This window comes from Cyphomyrmex costatus, unplaced genomic scaffold (assembly GCF_001594065.2).
Source record: "Cyphomyrmex costatus isolate MS0001 unplaced genomic scaffold, Ccosl1.0 scaffold172, whole genome shotgun sequence".
NCBI classification, from domain to species: domain Eukaryota; kingdom Metazoa; phylum Arthropoda; class Insecta; order Hymenoptera; family Formicidae; genus Cyphomyrmex; species Cyphomyrmex costatus.
In genome coordinates, this window is record NW_017275737.1 from 134,218 (window position 1) to 152,314 (window position 18,097).

The window sequence follows — 18,097 nt, forward strand, 5'->3', positions numbered from 1 at the left end:
GCACATAAAAGTCGATGATAAGCCTCAATCATTATCCGAAATTAAAAATATTTTGAATGTTTCGAAAATTTTTTTTTTGTGCACGCGCGCGATATCTTTAATTTATAGATAATAATCGTATTTCTAAATATTTCAAATATTCAAACACTTTTAGACATTCATGACTAAAAAATTTCCAGTTTCAAATGATTCCAATTTCAAACAATTTAAATAATAATATAATTAAAAACTTTGAAAAGAAAAGAACTTGAATGCCTATTACTAAAAATCAATTAGCCTCAAGCGTGCAAGCATCGGCGTTGTAGTTTATTCGATACGTCAAAGTCCATCCGAGAACTACTATACTACAACATTTTGTTCTTACACAGAGGCATACGGTGCTTGAAGAGTTAACAAGTTACGTTACATCGGGTGTCGGTCTCTCTTTCTCTCTAAATGTAAAATTTTACATGTCATGTACCCATCACCACGTTGGACCCAGTTACGCGACTGCGTTAGCAGTAGAACTTCCTTGTCTTCGGCAATTAATATCTAAACGCCCCAAGCTGTCGCGACATCGGTATTCTCCGGTGTGCCTGTCAAACGTGTACTTTCTTATGTTTTAATTCAATTAGCCAAATTTTTTTTATTACAATCGTTTGAAGTGCACACTTATCATTAGAAAACACTTATTTCGTGATTGCTCCTAAATGATCCGGAATATACTGACGTTGGAACAGCGCCTCATTTCAATTAGACTAATTAACGTTAATGTTTAAGCGTTATAAATGAATTACAATCTGATTATGTTGAGCGCTCGCATACGTCGCACTCATTCGAGTATCGTATACGTCGGAATAATTTATGGGGTGAATGAGTGATTTCGGATTTTAATTAATTCGTTTTTACGACAATTATATGATTGCCTTGCGTCTTTATGACAATTCATTCATCAGCAGTTTCATCGAAGATTTATAATCAACTCATGCACACATCATATTCGATCTCGGTCCTCTTATATAATTAAATTTTCTTTAAACTTCGCACATATGTATTTCCAATTACGCTTTTCAAGTTATACTACCATTGATACATTCACAGCAAGTTATTAATTAGACAAAATGCAATCAATTAACGGGCTGTTTTTGTTTCTGTTTGATTTCTCTACTTACAACTCTTTTAGAATACGAGTGATATCCACCGACATCTAAGAATTGTTTTTTTTTTTAATAAATATTAAAATTATCTGGAAATAGAAGATTTCGAATTTTTATTAAGAATTTCAAAATATATATATTTACTAATGCAAATTGAAAATAGCGGCTTTGAAAATCATAAAATTTTGAAGTATTTCATAAAATAATTGTCATGCATTTTTTTAAATATCTATATTCTCTGATAGAAATTTTTTACTCTGAAATTGTAATAAATAATAACGAAATATTATTAAATTGCATACTGAAATCTGGAGATCGAGAGACTAAATGGCGCCAAGGCTCGCGCATTGACGAGACTATTCGTGAGTACGCGAACCGGTGAGTTGTAGGTATCCGCGTATCAATTGACTCACTTTCAGTATTAATTCATTAACAATTCAATATAAAACACATTATAAGATTATAAGGAATACTTCAATAGTTGAGTAAGAGATCCGCATTTTGTTCGTTGTGTTTTGTTGAATCTCAGTACCCTGCAATCGTCATCTCGAAATCGATCTCGCATTGACAGCGATTAAAAATCTAATTAATCTTTGTCAATCAAGAAGACGTACCGCGAAATGTCGCGTTACTACGGATTCTGTAAAAAAAGCTGCGGGGGCCGCAGAAATACGAATATCTTCGGAACATCTCGGCTATCTTAATCCCGCATCGAACTTAGTTACTCTGCTGTAAGCTGACTTAGCTACTGTGGCTGTAAGCGGTATTAGTGTACGGTCCACTGTATATGGACGATCCTGTCGTAGACAGACTCTTGTGCCGTCTCTTGGCGAGTAGTATTAGGATGGCGGCTACCACAGCTAGCATAAGTATGAGACCGGCAGCGGCAATTCCAATAGCGAAACTCCTCTGCGATATGCAAATGGTGTTCGGATCATCGAGAGCCTAACAAAGAAAAATCCAGAAAATGATATAATTAAACGAATTTGATTCCATCTTATTTATAAATTTCATTATTTTAGTATTGGTATACTATTTCATATTCATGTTTTTTCCGATGGATCGATCTATAATATATAATATATATTATAGTTAATATAATAATTTTTACTTGCGATGTAAAAAACACACAATCATTTATTTAAAAAAAAAAAAAAAAAACTGAATGACTGTCTCAAAAGCAAAAATCAAGTAAATTCGCATTACCCTTTCCCGAAAGACGTCGTTGGAGAAATCTGACTTGGAACTAACGTCCGATGCTTCGTTAACGTAAAGACCACTGTAAACTTCGATCGTTGCTGGGGTGCCATCCAAATCTTCGATACCTTTCGTCTCGTGGGCATTAGCGGTATCTCTGCGTCGCCTGGCTATCGAATTGCACAACGGCGGCTGCAAGCAAAGATTACCTAAATGATAACTATTCGGCAAGTCGCCTACGAAGAACGATTGTTGTGGAACTTGAATATTTTCTTTCATAGGATCACACATTACGTAATATCTTGTGTTTGTTTGTATATAACATACTACGCGATTAAGTTTAATCGTATTTGATTACCTTCATCTGATAACAACATAATAACAAAATATTGAAAAAAATATCAATTTTCAATTTTATGAAATTTAAGAATAAAATATCATGAAGAGAAAATTCAAACGCCAGTGTGAAGCTCTAGTTTTTCTCTTTAAAATTTTTAAAAACTTCTCTACAATTTCTTTTCCAAGATACTTAAGTTTTTATGAAACGCAAAAAAATCATAAGCCTTCTTTAATTTATAAACGGTAGTGTGTATAGATAGTCATTATAGAAATGTTAAAGGATTATTATAAACGTAGTATTCAGCAGTCATCGTGGTAGATTATTATAGTCTATACGTATTATATTCAAGCTAGCTAGCTTTAAATATCATAATGACGACAGTACCGTATTACTGCACCCTCCACCATGCTTGACGCACAGCCTAACGTTGCATTGATAATACACGCTCGCTGTATATGGGAATTTGTGCGCCTGGAAATTCACCCTGGCCTCCGTTTTGTCCTCGTTATAGACGAATTGTCCCATTATCTCGCCATCTATCGGACAACTGTAAACAAGACAAGCTGAATGATCCCATCGCGAAAGGAAGAAATCGGAAAAAAAATTAATTCGCTTTGTTTATTATGACCATCTTCATCTTTGTCAATAAAACCTTGTCCCTTCAATGCCATGACTTACCCGTCGTCGTTTATGAGCCGCTGCTCGCCCCACCCGAGGCCGTCGCGTACCAGACAATCGGAGATTTTCAAACCGAACATCTCTTGTTTGTCTATGCTAATGACCAGGGTTAAGGGATCGCCAATCTTCACATTTTCAGCCACGTGATGCTGCGTTGGATCACCGCTGAAGATCTTCATCGTGCATCCCGGCATCGGTGCGGTCGCCTGCGGACAATTTGCAGTTTAAGCTTCATGTGATAACTTATTTAGTTTCTTACTTCAATCTTCTTAGAAGTTTATTTATCCGAAAACCAATATATATTTTGTTTAGCGGTGTATTATATGTCTCTTAGTTTGCCGAATGTTTTATTACCTGCAACGGCAAAGACTGCATCATGGAGACTTGAGTTTGATCGTTCGTTACGACTTTGTCGCGCGTCTGGTATCTGCATCTCACGTGAAAACCTCTACCCTGGTTCGTGACCAACTTCAGGTGTGGCTGTACCACGATGGTGTTGAAATATTCGATACCACCGTTCTCCTAAAACAAAGGCAACGGAACCATAAGCATTAGTTCTAAGCTTCATTACAAATATTACAATCGCTATACTTTGAGGAATCAAAAATAAATGTCGTGAGAATTAATCGCAGCGTTATATTTGATTGTTCAAAAAATTTTATGAAACTTCCATGAGATTTTGTCAAGTATAACAGACATTCTGTGTCATATGTTGGATTGATCGAAGAAAATTCCAGTGACCTCATCCGCAAGCAATAAGCATCTGCACAGTCAACTAATTTTTGTAATGATTCTCGCAATCTGGCTTCAGCGAAATGCTGCATTCATTTAAAGGACATTGATCGAATCGGAGCTTCGCGTTATTATATAGTATATTAGTCTCGCGGCAATCGCTAAAATCGCAATATAGCAGATGAAAAAACAACTAATTTTCTAAGGATAAATATACTCGAGAATGTACATTTAAGATTGCGCTGGTTATCAAAAAGTGAATACCATAGTCTCGCAACGAACGCCATGAATCACGCGAGGGAACACAATTTATCGCATTTCCGCGGAATGATAGTAGCTGAAGAGATGCTCCATACAGGAATTCAGTGTCAAAAATATTGTCAACGCTTCTCCGCTCCGATAAGAAAAATCTCTCAAGATTTTATATATTGCTATATGTATACGAGCCAGGAAATAGGAGTAAGTAGTTGAAAATGTAGAGAAATGTAAATGAAATACCTTCTAGCATGCTGAGATGCTTGCGGAAAACCGTGAGATTGTGAGCAACATAATAACGATCGTGAGAGTTCTTGTAACAGGGAGAGAATTTTTCCAGAAGTTTTATATATATTATTAATATTATTGCAATCAGGCCAGAAACCGCGAGTGAAATAAGCTTGTTAAAATAAATTAAGTTAAAATGTTGCTGGCTTTTAAATAAACAACAATTCACGATATACATCTATTACATTTTCTCTCGAGACACTTACTGTTAAGTAGACAAACTAGAGATTTCTCAATGTTTATAAAAAGTAGATAAAATATGAAAATTAAACACAGTAATTGAAATAATTTAATTTATTTATCAGCTTCATTATTCCGGCAAAATAGAAAACGCTTTTACACAACATGAGACTTGAAGAAAATAGCTCAAAGAAACGAGTCTTTTACCAGCATAAAAATATGAAAACGTGAACTTGAAGTATACTCGACTAGTATGACGGAGAGCACGGCAAGATTGAGATACACAGTTGGTTTTCCTTTTACCAGTCCGCATCGCGTGGCAGTATAGCTTGCTATATCGGTACGCAAAAAAGACCGGTCAGGATTGTGATTGGAGACATTAGGATTCGCTTCAGCGATCCTCTCATTATCTCCTTCCTCGATCGTAATAAAGCTGCTGAGATCCTTGTTCGTCCATTGTTAGGTGGGTGTGTGAAATGTAAAGTCAGCGATCCGACGTCTCTCCGGGCTCTCTCGGGCCGATGCACCGCAGATTGTGAGTATCCTTGCTGAGGTCGAACGCTGCGCTAGGCTTTGCTCGAGGTCATTGCCTGCTCGATATACCTGGTGCTTGTCTAACAATCCACGGCGACAGGTCGCTGATTATTGTGAAGGACTATTAAATCCCGCTTCGTTAGATACACCGACCTTTTCCAAGTTGTATTTTTATATGTACGCTACGCGTACAATAATTATGAGATTATTTTAAAACCTTTTTGTCGATTTTTAAGAGACAGTATCTTTCACTTTCAGAGATGGTAGAACTACTTGTCTGCGTTATGATGAAATCTCGGCTTTAAAACAGTAAAACCTTAAAACAAAAAATGATATTTTCCGCTCCATCGAATGGTTTTCTTCGCGAAGACCAGAAGTGTTAAAATTCTTTACAAATGGCTAAGAGTATTAGCTTCTCCACTGTCATTAACGTCAGTCAAGCGTTGTCGATGCTAATTTCAGGTACTTTTACAAGAGATTTTTTTCTCCATCTTTTCATTACGATCGATACGGCTCCTTCGAACTACGATTAAGCGGATTGTAAAATCGCATGACCCTTGCTCGCGAAGAGATCTCGCTATTAATTTGTCAAGCTGTCACTGCAATCATTTTACGGCTCTTCTCCGTACGAAAGTTAAATTTTTAGCTAGTCTGACACTTTCAAGCATACCACTTGCTTGCAGAGCAAAGTCGTTATTATATGGTCGGGAATCGTTCGATCTGCGCGAGAGTGAATCTACTTAAAGGCTATCTCGAAAGAAAGGCATGTCCATTACGAACGTATATCCTCTCTCTACTTCCCCCTGCCAATATAAATAGAGGGTACAGTAGCTAAGTGGTTCATGCAAATTGGCTCATCAACCGACTCATCAGCATTACCTTTCCGTCATCATCATTAATGCTCTCGCGAGTCTTTCTCATAGTTACTGTGACGCCTTAACACGAGGTAGTTTTGTAATGTAGCGTATTTAAAAAGACAATCCAAAGCAACTGGCTCGCTAATTTTAATTTATTTCAACTTTATTCAAAGATATATGTAATTATATTTTCAAAATTTTATTCTATAATGACAAAATGTTATCGTAATTATAATATATGTATTTTGACGTCAATTCCAAAAATTTTCTATACAGATGATTGCAAAGTTAATTCTTCCAACATCGGTGAATATGTTTTTCATTTAGAATATATTCGTTATACCAAAAATGCGTTTAATAAATTTAGAAATATCTATGTAGATCATTAAGATTTGTAGAAGATATTAGTTCTATAATATTTGCTGAAGGTATCTTGCTAAATTTGCAAATCAGCAAAACTCTTTTCGAACGGGTTTAGTCGATAAAATTTTTCAAAGAACAAATTTTCGTTGATATAATACAAGATGAAATAATTACTTAAAAGATTAACTATCTTCGCATGAAATGCGGAAGCAACTACAATTCCGCTACAGAATCCTTTTCTTCCGTGCGCCTTTTATTACAACGATATATCATTACGCATTTGTATGTACGTGCGTCCAAGGTATATACTCTCGGAAGAGGCGAGCAAAACAAGAGGACTAACGGCGCCTGAGGGAAAATGCTAAGGGTACGTTTCCACTGAGCGCATCACGCGTCGTGTTGTCTGTCTGCGTCACGAATTAACTAATCACGCGCGCAAAGAATCGCACTGCAGTATAAATGATACGGTATAATAAGATATTTTAATTGGTTAATTCGTGACGCGTACAGACGGTGCGATGCGTGACGCACTTCAGTGGAGAACGTATGGAAACGTACCCTAAATAATCGTCTTATCACATCCGCTATAAACTATACACGAAGGCACTCTGCTAACCAGGAAAAACTGCGGACATTATACTTATTATAATTCATGCACGTAGTGAACTGTCACGACGAAGTCCTACGTCCGTTGCATCGCCGCACTGTATGATTCCGTTCATTTCTCATGACGTCAGCGATGCTAATAGAACGTTCGTAACAGTACGGCGTGCTTCTACTACGATCGATTATTACGTCAGCAGATACAGCGATTAGCATCCGGCCAAATTTGCAGCCGTGAAACCAGTAACGCAGGTTGTAAACGAAAATAGCATACCACATAAAAATGGAAATTACAGTTACAGAAGTAATGGCGTTTTTAAGGTTGTTTTTGTTAAAGCTTCGGTGCAAGGACAAAGTTGAGAGGGCTCCGGCGTTAATATTAATTCAAGGCAATTCTTATGCAGATCTTCGTTGCAATATTACAGCAAAAAAATTATTAATGTTCGCGGATCATGGGCCTTGCGAAAAGATTTTACAAAACGTTATATATATTTAATTGTAGATATTTCGTACAGATGACTTCCGTGAAAAAGAATAGGAATATGTGGCATTACTGCGTATTATATCAGCTTTAAAGCCCATCTTGTCGGACGCTCATTTTTGCTTATCTTACGAAAAAATTATTTATCATAAAAGTTCCAACGGTATTACGGGATGATCAATAGGAATGAGATAAAACTAAATGGTTATTGCTTTGCAGCAAGCTAAAATAAAAAATTACTTTATGAAGAATCATCAAATTCTTTTTCAATACAAAGAAATTAAAATTAGTCAAGGATTTTTATTTTATGCGGAATGGCACGATCTTATCTCGTACGCAAGCCTATTTTATTACCTCTTTTTTTGTAATGTTTCAATTGTTAATTAGACATTTTTTTCATATACGTATATATAGTAATAAAAAAAAATTGACAAGTTTTCTCTCTATAGAATGACGTTATTTCGTTCGGCCTTCTCGTTACGAAGTAATAACCATTAGTTTCAAAAACAAGTTGCTATATCGGTATCGGTAATCTTTCTCTAATAAATATTGGTGGAAAAATTTATTCGGATCCACTTAATCGTTTAAAGTTATTAAAAGTTATTAATTTATAATAAATGAAAACTGTAGAAATATACAGCCGTTTTGCTGCATAAAATCATTATAAATCAAATTATTTGTTTTGTTATACAATTGGTTTCTGTTATTCCCTGTTTTTAAAAATCCGTGCTTTTCAATTGTGTCTCGAGTTTAACTGTCTTGCAGATAATGTAAGCGTGTCGCTAATCGCAATTGCAATCGAAACGATAGTGATTCGAGCCTTCGAGCGCAAGGTGTATTTATGACCGCGGTTTAATGTTTACATCCCATCGACACGCAATAAAAATATATGTATATCTTAACGCTAATACCAATGTAAACCAGGAAGCCGTTAAACTTTTCATTAGCCAAGGCAATTTTCTCCGGGTTGCGGTGATGCGACACGATGCAACCGACAAGAGCGATGCGAGACATGGCATGTTTGCATGCGTGCAAACGGTATCTTCTGTCATTCGATCTATGATTTACGCGAGGGGACGGATCATGCTGCACGCTAATGTTCCTCCGTTCACTAGAGACCCTCTAATAGGGTCTCTACCGTTCACGGACTGGGAGAGCCATCCATTCCCTCTTGAGCGACTAACGGGACCTGTGATTGGAAAATCACGGGTTTTTCTGCAGTCGCGGTCGATGCCACGCGGTCGATGTAAACGGAATGAAAAATTATTGCGAATGCCGGGGAGAGAGACTGCGGGATCCGCGGTAGTGGAATTTAAGAGGTAAGAAGGAGGCAAAAGAAGGAACAAAGGAAGGGAGGAAGGGGAGGAAGAGAGAAAGAGAGAGAAAATGGGAGAGAAATTTCGCCAGAGGATGGATGCAAATGTGTATGTACTCCGTCGGGACTCGCCCTGCCTGCGGGGCACTTTGTGCATTTATTACGATGCATCTCTCGCGGAGCAATTCTCGGGTTCGACGGCCGGTCAGTTCAACAGACGGTAACGGCAGCGGTAGCGGCAACTACGACTGCAGCTTAAAGGCTGCAGCTGCAGTGCGCATTGGTGCGGGCGGTTGATCGTTTGCTCGTCTCCTGTTTCCCTTAGCCCTTAGCTACAATAGGGATGTGTTCCGTTTCACGCATGATGCCTATAATGCATCTTTGTTGCTCACCAGATGTTAAACAAGGACAATTGATGCATTATGCGCAAAACGGAACGCATCTTATAGGTGTTTTAAGCCTTAGAGCTGTATACAATAGAACAAATATTAGGAACAGGAATAAATATTAAGATTTTAACCTGTCAGATATACTAGTTACACCAAAATACACGGTTTCTGATAGGTTGAAATCTTAATATATTTACTCTTGTCCTTAATATTTCCTCCATTGTGCGCAGGGCCTTAAGCCGTAAGAAATAGGCGAATCAATAATCAAATCAATTATTCTCCTCGCATTCGACTAATTGAACTACTTTACTAATATCCATGTTTCTATATATTGTGAGCTATGCAACAATTACATAATTTATCATGATAATCTCTCTTATACATGATAATCTTATACATTATGTGTAATTCTTCTTTTTCTTACAATTAGTACAGTGTTGGAGCAAAACATTAGTTTTTTTAGCAAATAATTAGCAAATAAAAAGCATTAAATTTTTTACCAAGTTCCCCTCCATTTGCGATGGTGGAGGGTCCAGGTTAATAGAGGTGTATAGTGTTGCGTGTCACATCACGGTTTAGTAATTCCGCCTGGCTTTACATACGCAAAGTATGTCAATGAAATTCAAAAATGACTCGAGGTGTTAACGCAATAAGGTAAAAAACGCATTTCGCATGAGATATTTGTCAAATAAAGATGCGCCAAGAAAATGATGAGGTCACTATCCACTTCTCAGCAAAGACGGTGGTTTTATAACTTTTTGAGTAATATGTTTTGCATATCTCTCAAATGAGGCAATTATCGCTAACGTATTATTATATCTGCATGTCGGTGTTAAATAAAAATATGATTATTAAAAGTCGTTAAAAAGGAATTGATAAAACATAATTCAAAACGAATGAAATGATCTTAAATAATCGTACAACGCTCACAAAAAACATAATGATAACAAATATAAAAATTGACTATACAAGTTTCATATGTAGAATTGATGTACATAGTTGAATAAACTATTTCCATATGTGTATTAACTATAAAATAGTTTATTTAACTATGTACATTAATTCTACATATAGTATTATAGTTGTCACCACATGTCTTTTTCTCTGACAATGTATTGTATGGTCCAAATATGGACGCGAAGGTATATTCGCATGGAGAAGCAAGATCCAACAAAGACAATCAATTCTAATTTCCAGAAACGAAAGTAGACGACGTGGGTGGGACATCCCAAAAATAGTATTCGCGTGGGTAGTTTTTACTCGATGAGACATTGCGACTTCTCTCCCCCACATGTTCTTGCGAGTTTCGCCTCTCGTAAAGAAATCGAGTTTCGCCCACTGCTGAAATTCCTCTCGAGTGAACACCTAAATCGGATCTTCAAAACGTGGCGACTGTCCTTCTTCTACCTTTTGGAAGGCATTAGACCGGATCTATTATACATAGGTGTTTTAAGTCTTAAGTTGTAAGAAAATGACCAATTACATAGTCGAATGCGAGGGTAATAAGTGACTATAATTTGTCCATTCCTTATGGCTTAAAAATCTATTGTAGATCCAGGCTTATGAAAAAAATTGTTTATAGACTTCACGTCTATAGTTTAATCCCTCCTCCCTCCCTTAACTACCCACGTTTTAACAGAGTGCTCCTTCTGTTATCGAGAAAACTGGCAAGGTCGCCGCGATTTTACGACGCGCACCCACTTTCATACCGAACACATCGGCGTCATCGACGTTTTTGGATAACCGACGGTTTTTCAAGAAATGACCTTGGCGTCGCGACATGCCACGTAATTATATTTTGTCACTTTCACGTTCGACGCTGTGCACCTGTATGGTAATGTTCGCCTACACGTGCCTTTGTATCGTCTCTGTATGAATTTACGAAATAATTGTCGACAATTTCAAATCGGCTGTCGGCAAAACTCGAAATCGTTCTCATTATTATAACACATTTGTGGTAAAACATCTTCAATAAGATAAATTATATTAATTTTTTCAAAAGTGTAATGTTATTTAACGTAAGATTGGAAAAACGTTTAAGTACGAGAGATCATTATGAAAGTACTGACAGTATATCTTCTTATAGTACTTTATATCAACGAGTTATCGCAGTCATAATTATTTAATTACACCTTTTCTACGTAATACCGTATCTGAATCACCCATCAAAATTACAATTCCCTTGAATCCCTTTACTTCCAATTGCCGTCTCTTCACGAGATAGCAAAGCAGGCACGCGGGCAGTTCGTCATCGCGTAATTCCGGTATCGTGGCTTCACAACAACCTTCTCCTCCTTCTCCGAAGGAAGGTCTATGACGGATGGAACACGGAAGATAAGTGGAAGCGGAGTGGAAGAGAAAAAATGGATTCAAGTTCAGGGCAAGAAACGAGTTACGAAAAGGAAGACTGGAATAGGGAACGCGAGGAAAGATACCACATCGACGAACCGCGCGGCTTAATGACGCAAGGAGCTCGGACTTCGGAGGAAATGATTTCAACGTAGTCGTGCCATCGTATAGTAATTATTCCCCTTCTTTGTCGAGTCGCACACTTTTTTCGCCGTTTTTCGCCGTTTCTTGCGAGATGACATCTCCAGCGTGATTCCATTCCGTCCTTTTGCTCATCTCTCCCGCATTCTTATATACTCCATCCCTCTCCCTCCTTCGAGTCTCGTTTAGCATACTTGGTATAAGCTTCTATCTCGTTTCTCCCTTCTCATTTTTAAATCTCTCAATCTGCTTCTTTAAATCGCCTCAAGGTCTTTTTTAAAACCTCGTTCTTTCAGCAAAATGACGTGCATCTTGCTGTATATGAATATGTATGAAAATATAAACGTATACGTACGTTGCCTGTTGGCAAAATGTCGATGATCTCATGATTATTAATGTCTTCACATAACGTCCTCGCATGAATATTATTAGACTAGATTACCGTTATGCTACGTTTGAATAATAATTGTAGAGTACGACAGCTGAGACCAGCATTGCGGCTGGTCAAGAAAATACTTGATTCTTCTTCAAACGAAGTCAAATAAACTCTGACGTACCTTGTAACTCTATTACAGTTGCAGATAAACATTTATAACGTGTTTCGTACTCAATGAGTCCTTGACCGCTGCTCTAAGAAAGTACGCTTATGAGATTGATTACCAACAATCTGGGTTACTACCGCTTCTGATGGCGTTCAAGCGGTGACTAATTTTTCGTCTAGACAAGCGAGTTTATATAATTGCGCAAAATGCAACATCTGTAATAGACATTATTATAGAGTTGGCGTCTTAATGATTTACAAGCGCAGATGATTTATCTGTGAAAATAATTACGTCCATTCACTTGGCTATTCTATTCTATATAGCGATTACTTTGGGAACGTACGAACAGCTGGAGTGTAGTCAATAACGTTTTTTAAATTATAATACAATAACAGTTTTATGATAATACTACCTTGAAATTCTCTGATTAAAAGTCATGAAAATGTATTATTCATATCCTATAAAATGCATTTTCTTTCAATATCTATTTAGTACACTATAAAGAAATTCAAACAGAATTTTTCTAATTTTCTGTGTATGACAATCAATTTATATGTACTTATAATTTCTAGTTTGTCACTATCGATACAACAGTAACTTATCATTATAGAGTCCATTACACGTATATGTAGGGAAGTAACTCGTTGCTTGTAACAAAGTTAAAGACAAATATTCAGATCAAGGATGCATAAACGACCTTGAAATTATTTATATTGTTATGACCCCGAGTGACTTCCAACAGGTTTGAGCCGTCGCTTATTTTGCATTAAAAAGTTATTAACAAAAAGGCAGCTCCCAGTAAGCAGCTGGAGTTGCCAGGAACTTTCGTAAAGTCGTCATAAACGCTCCGCGTTTTATCTCCGCGCTATTTTTTTTCCAGTATTCGCGCGCTGCTGCGGGAAAATTCTTCGGCATAACGAACACGCAGGACTAGAAGCTATTCAGCGCATATTCTTCAAGAAGAAGCCGGGGCCTATGCACTTGTACTGCGCGTTTACGAGTAACGCCCGCTTTTCCCAGCTCGTCATTTATGTACGAGCTCGCGAACGCCAGTAGCTCGTTTCTTCTAAGCGGAAAACATTCTCGCCAGGAATTTGCTTTTGAGACTGAATTGCCGTTCCCGCGATTATTTATGGCGTGCTCACCAGGACCACGCGAAAACTTCCGCGTACGGGCATCGATACTGAATAATCGTGGGAGAGATTCCCGTCGTGATTCGAACGTCCCCCTCTCTTATCCCGGCAGTTCACTTCCTGCATATCCAAGATCGAGCATAAATCCCAGTTATGAACATCACGATGTATAACTTAATCTCTGAACCTCGACCGGCTGGTCAGGTCAAGGTTTCTGATCTTCTGAATAACAGATTTATGGGAAACGTCGATCACACCGACAACTATGGATCGTTTTCTGAGGATAGCCGGGTATCCGATAACGCTAATGCGCGAATGAAAACCTTTTTTTCGTCGTCAACATGCGATTTCACAGATAATGATATTTATTTGTAGAATTACCTCGGCTTAAACGCGCTCTCCCGAGAAACGATTGTTTAACTAATATTTCTTCGATGATAAACGTGAATTAACAATTATAATAAGTATTTAGTTCAGTTTGATTTTCTGGACGAGTTAAGCGAAACAACTTCGCTTCGCTGGATCTCGCTCGAGAGATCGTACAAGTCGTCCATCGAGATAAAGGCCTTAAAAAGAAGCAGAAAACACTGGAATGACGCTCGAGGTCTGGTATTCCGGATAATGCGGCACGACGCTCGCGGTCTCGAGCGTCAGCATTGTCCCTTTCCCCGTCGTCGGAAGGACGAGGATCGATAGCACTGGAGCGCCGGATAGAAAAAAAGGTGCAGAGTCTCTTCGCGGTAAAAGAGAAGCTAGGCTGGTCTCACCGCGGTATTATGAGCGAGTATCTTTCCGAGCAACCGTCCTCAGCTGATTTGAAAAAAGCGGCAGAGGTGCCTGCTTACCCTCAGTCAGAGGTCAACAAGATTGAGAGGACCCCTATACTGAGTCAATACGTTCTCAGAAGCGTCGTCGCATATTTGTGTATAGTGACTCTCATCGAGAAAGAACCATAGTCTTCGTAAATTTTCCCTCAAAGATTTGTGAACAGCGGCGCTTTGTTATTATACAACCAATGTTCATTTCTATCAATGCGCACTAATTTTAATCCTGGTGACTAATATTTTATCCCTTTTGTACTTCTAAAAATTTATAGATAAGAGTGAAAAATTAAATTGAGATTCTCAAATTAATAGATATTGGTAGAAATGGAGAAAGGAAAGGACGATATCTATTATTGAATAAATAATTTGTAAAATAAAGCAATATTAATGATGTATTATAAATATTTTCAAAAAATAATGAAAATCTTACAGATTATTCTAAATCGCACTTAAAAATAATATAAAATATTTTTTTGAAAGCGGTTTAGAACCTGGATTAAAAATTACTTTAATAAGAATTACAGAAGTAATTTTATTTGTGTTCTAATTGAGAGTTGAAATGTTTGTACTGTATTTTTCCTATGTAACAAAGATGCACACATGTCTGTTTCGTGTTGTCTCTCTTTATTATAAATATTAACACATTTGTAAAATTGTGTGAGATATATGTATGTCCTTAAGCGCACGTTAAAAATACAAGTACGTCGTCTTCACTTGCTGTTTCGTGTCATTATTGCGACTTTGACTTGAAAATTCAAATTATCGATCTGACCGTTTCGAAGCGACGTCGAATATTCACCGGGTTAATGGAAAAAAAAAAAAGCCTACAAGTCTGCATTTAAATTCGTCTTAAAAACTATAGAACAATAGGGTGTAGAGCTGTTGTCGTACTGGCCGCAGAGCGTCTTACCTACTGTGTGCAGAAAGCGAACAGCTCCTCCGATCCTTACAAGGTTCGTAGAACCTTGCCAGTCGTCACGTGTGCAACAGTGATTCTCAATCGCCCAATTATATCCATGAAAAGATCTCCGATTGATTTATATTTTTCACGTATGATTTTTCTTAATTTTTTGACGCGTAAAATCCACATTAAGATAGTACATGCGAATTAAAAACAATCAAAATCTCTTAAAATTAAAACTCTACATTATACTAGAAGACATTGACACGCTTGTGCAATTACAATACAATGAGATTGACTGTTCAGTACTGAGAATATATTGGTAAGCAATTAAAAACATGAAGGAAATATTGAGAAAAAACTTTATAATTTTTTACGTGTAGTTTGGAAAATAGATACGTCGAGCATCTCACCGCTCGATGCAATTGACTCGTGATCTGTAGACCCGAGTTTAAACCCACTTGCGCCCAAAAGTGATTTTTCGCGTTTAAGGAACCAAAAATGGCTCCATCAGGTGATCAAAAGATCTATGATCATCAGCGCCGTTCGAATTCGGCGTTAAATTGTATAGGTTCTAAAAGCCAATAAATATATGTCTCTGATATCTGACTATACAGGTGAGGCCAGCTACCTGCCTGGAGTAAAAAACACCTACCAGCTCACAAAACAGAGAGAAATACCTCGGATCGATCTCGCAAGAGGAGCCACGAGGGCAATCTCTGAATTAACAGATCAATAGATCTCAAATGAGTAGAAGTTTTGAAAATAGAACTATGAAAAATTTTGTAATTTTCGTAAACATTTGTCAATCCGTCATATTCAAGGAGATTATAAATATATACTCTCTCTCTCTCTCTCTCTCTTTTTCTCTAAGTTATCTGTATTTATTTTTTCCACGTGTGCGTGCGGTCTATGGACAGGCGTAACTAAAAGTTATCTCACTGAGTGAGAGTATCATCACCGAGCATGCGATGGGACCTAACTTTTAGATGGTATTGTCGCGAGTTTGCTAAGTACCTTAAAATAAATTTATTAGATATCATGTTGGATTAAATTTTAAGCTATATATATGTTAACATTTGGGATCAAATGTTGCGTTTATGGTAGCGCCACGCGAGCGTGGCATCGTAAAACTGGGTACTATGATCGTCAGCAAAGGATGAGAGGGCACAATACGACTACTGATACGGATCTCGTTCGTCACTCCACACGATCTTCATTTATCGCTTACGCATCGTGAAGTGAATCGGTCTTTTCCTTCTGGCGGTGGATACGAAGAACCCGCGTGCCATCATGAAAACGTAACGGGCAGCGTAACGGTGTTACTATTAGTGACCGTAACGTACCATGACAGAGACGCTGACCGGTATGCATTGAAATGCCGCGTGTGACTTTTTTGTCAAAGCGCAAAAAAGAAAAAAGGGAGGGAGGGAGGAAAATCGTTATATACATGTAACACACTGTGCCCGCGGTTACCTCAGACTTTGGTCTAACAGTTTGTTCCGATTTTATTCTGTGGACAAGAACGAAAAAAGCGCGGAAAAACGCGAAATTGTTGGACGCATAAGTATATCATGAATAAAGTGGCCATCAGAACAACCGTCATTACTTTGCATCTCGTACGTGACTTTATGACCCAGCAAACACCAAATTACAAGCAACGTACGTGTTATTTGTAATTTCCCACTCAACAATATAACTGTAATATAACACGTGTGTAACTTTGCGTTTGCTTGGGAATTAGAATATTTTACGTGCCATGCCCGTTATGTCTTCAACACATCCAATGTTTGATAGAGCGCAATGATATTTTTAACTGTTAAAACAAAAGAATCGCAATAACAAATAAATTCAATTATCACGTTATAATTATTATAATTATAACGTAAATTGACAATTTCGTATAATTATTACGAAATTATCAAGAAGAAAAACATGGAAGATATAACTTTACTATTGAAAGAAATATTATGTTATTAAACATAATATTTTTTTCTAAACAGCCGATATATGTACATATAATATTGATATTTTCGATCACTGGACAAAATCATGTGTCCAATAATAATTTCCGATGTTATTTTCCATACACTTTGTTTTTTTTATTTTCACATCATATATCAATTACTATTCGACCTCACAATATGTATGCCAAAATTAGAAATGTAATTTCGCATTATTGAATTGGTTATAGTGTAATCTCTTATGTAACGCCATATTCGAATTAACAATAAGCAAAATTGAATTACCGTTCGTCTTCTAAACGCAACTTTTAATCCGTAAATATTCAGATTCTAACCAATTACATTAAAGTGGCAAATAAGTTCAATATGTGTAAAGTATGTAACTCATAAATTAGTTACTAGTTACTAAAAGAAATGTAACTGAATGTGAGTTAAATTACAGTTATAATTGGAAAAAAAGAGCGAAGATAAGATAGAGTTATTGAAAAAAATGTCTAACTGTAACTTAGTTACAAGTAATTAATTATTTCCCTGTAATTACATTAAGAAAGAAAGAACTAAAAAAAAATGAAAGATCAACAGTTTAAAATATTTACATCTCGTGCGTGCATGTGATAAATGTGATTATTTATCAAATAAATACGAGGGCAAGTCAATAAGTTTTTCGAAAAACATGGTAAAACACGTTTTTTTTTATCGATTCGTTTTTATTTCTCAACATAGTCTTCTTTCAGCTCGATACACTTGATAAATCCAACGATTATCCAACTTTTTCAAGCCGTCCGAATAATATGATTTGTCCAACCCTTCAAAATAAGCCTCTGTTTCGGCGATGACCTGCTCTCTGGTGGTAAATCTCTTTCCTCCGAACCATTTCTTTAGGTTTGAAAATAGG

General features: G+C 37.0%; 1 protein-coding gene across 1 annotated transcript in view; it reads right to left on the bottom strand.

The window, feature by feature from the left end:
* Window positions 1-1,386: 1,386 nt before the first annotated feature.
* The window catches only part of pio (zona pellucida domain-containing protein piopio), a 47,108-nt gene continuing 30,397 nt past the window's right edge, over window positions 1,387-18,097 (bottom strand). The window contains exons 5-9 of the mRNA XM_018537425.1: window positions 3,706-3,873; window positions 3,352-3,557; window positions 3,058-3,220; window positions 2,343-2,525; window positions 1,387-2,081 (exon numbers count right to left, since the gene is read on the bottom strand). Coding sequence (XP_018392927.1) covers window positions 1,878-2,081; window positions 2,343-2,525; window positions 3,058-3,220; window positions 3,352-3,557; window positions 3,706-3,873 — 924 coding nt within the window. The 3' untranslated portion in view covers window positions 1,387-1,877. The remainder of the gene's footprint in view (window positions 2,082-2,342; window positions 2,526-3,057; window positions 3,221-3,351; window positions 3,558-3,705; window positions 3,874-18,097) is intronic.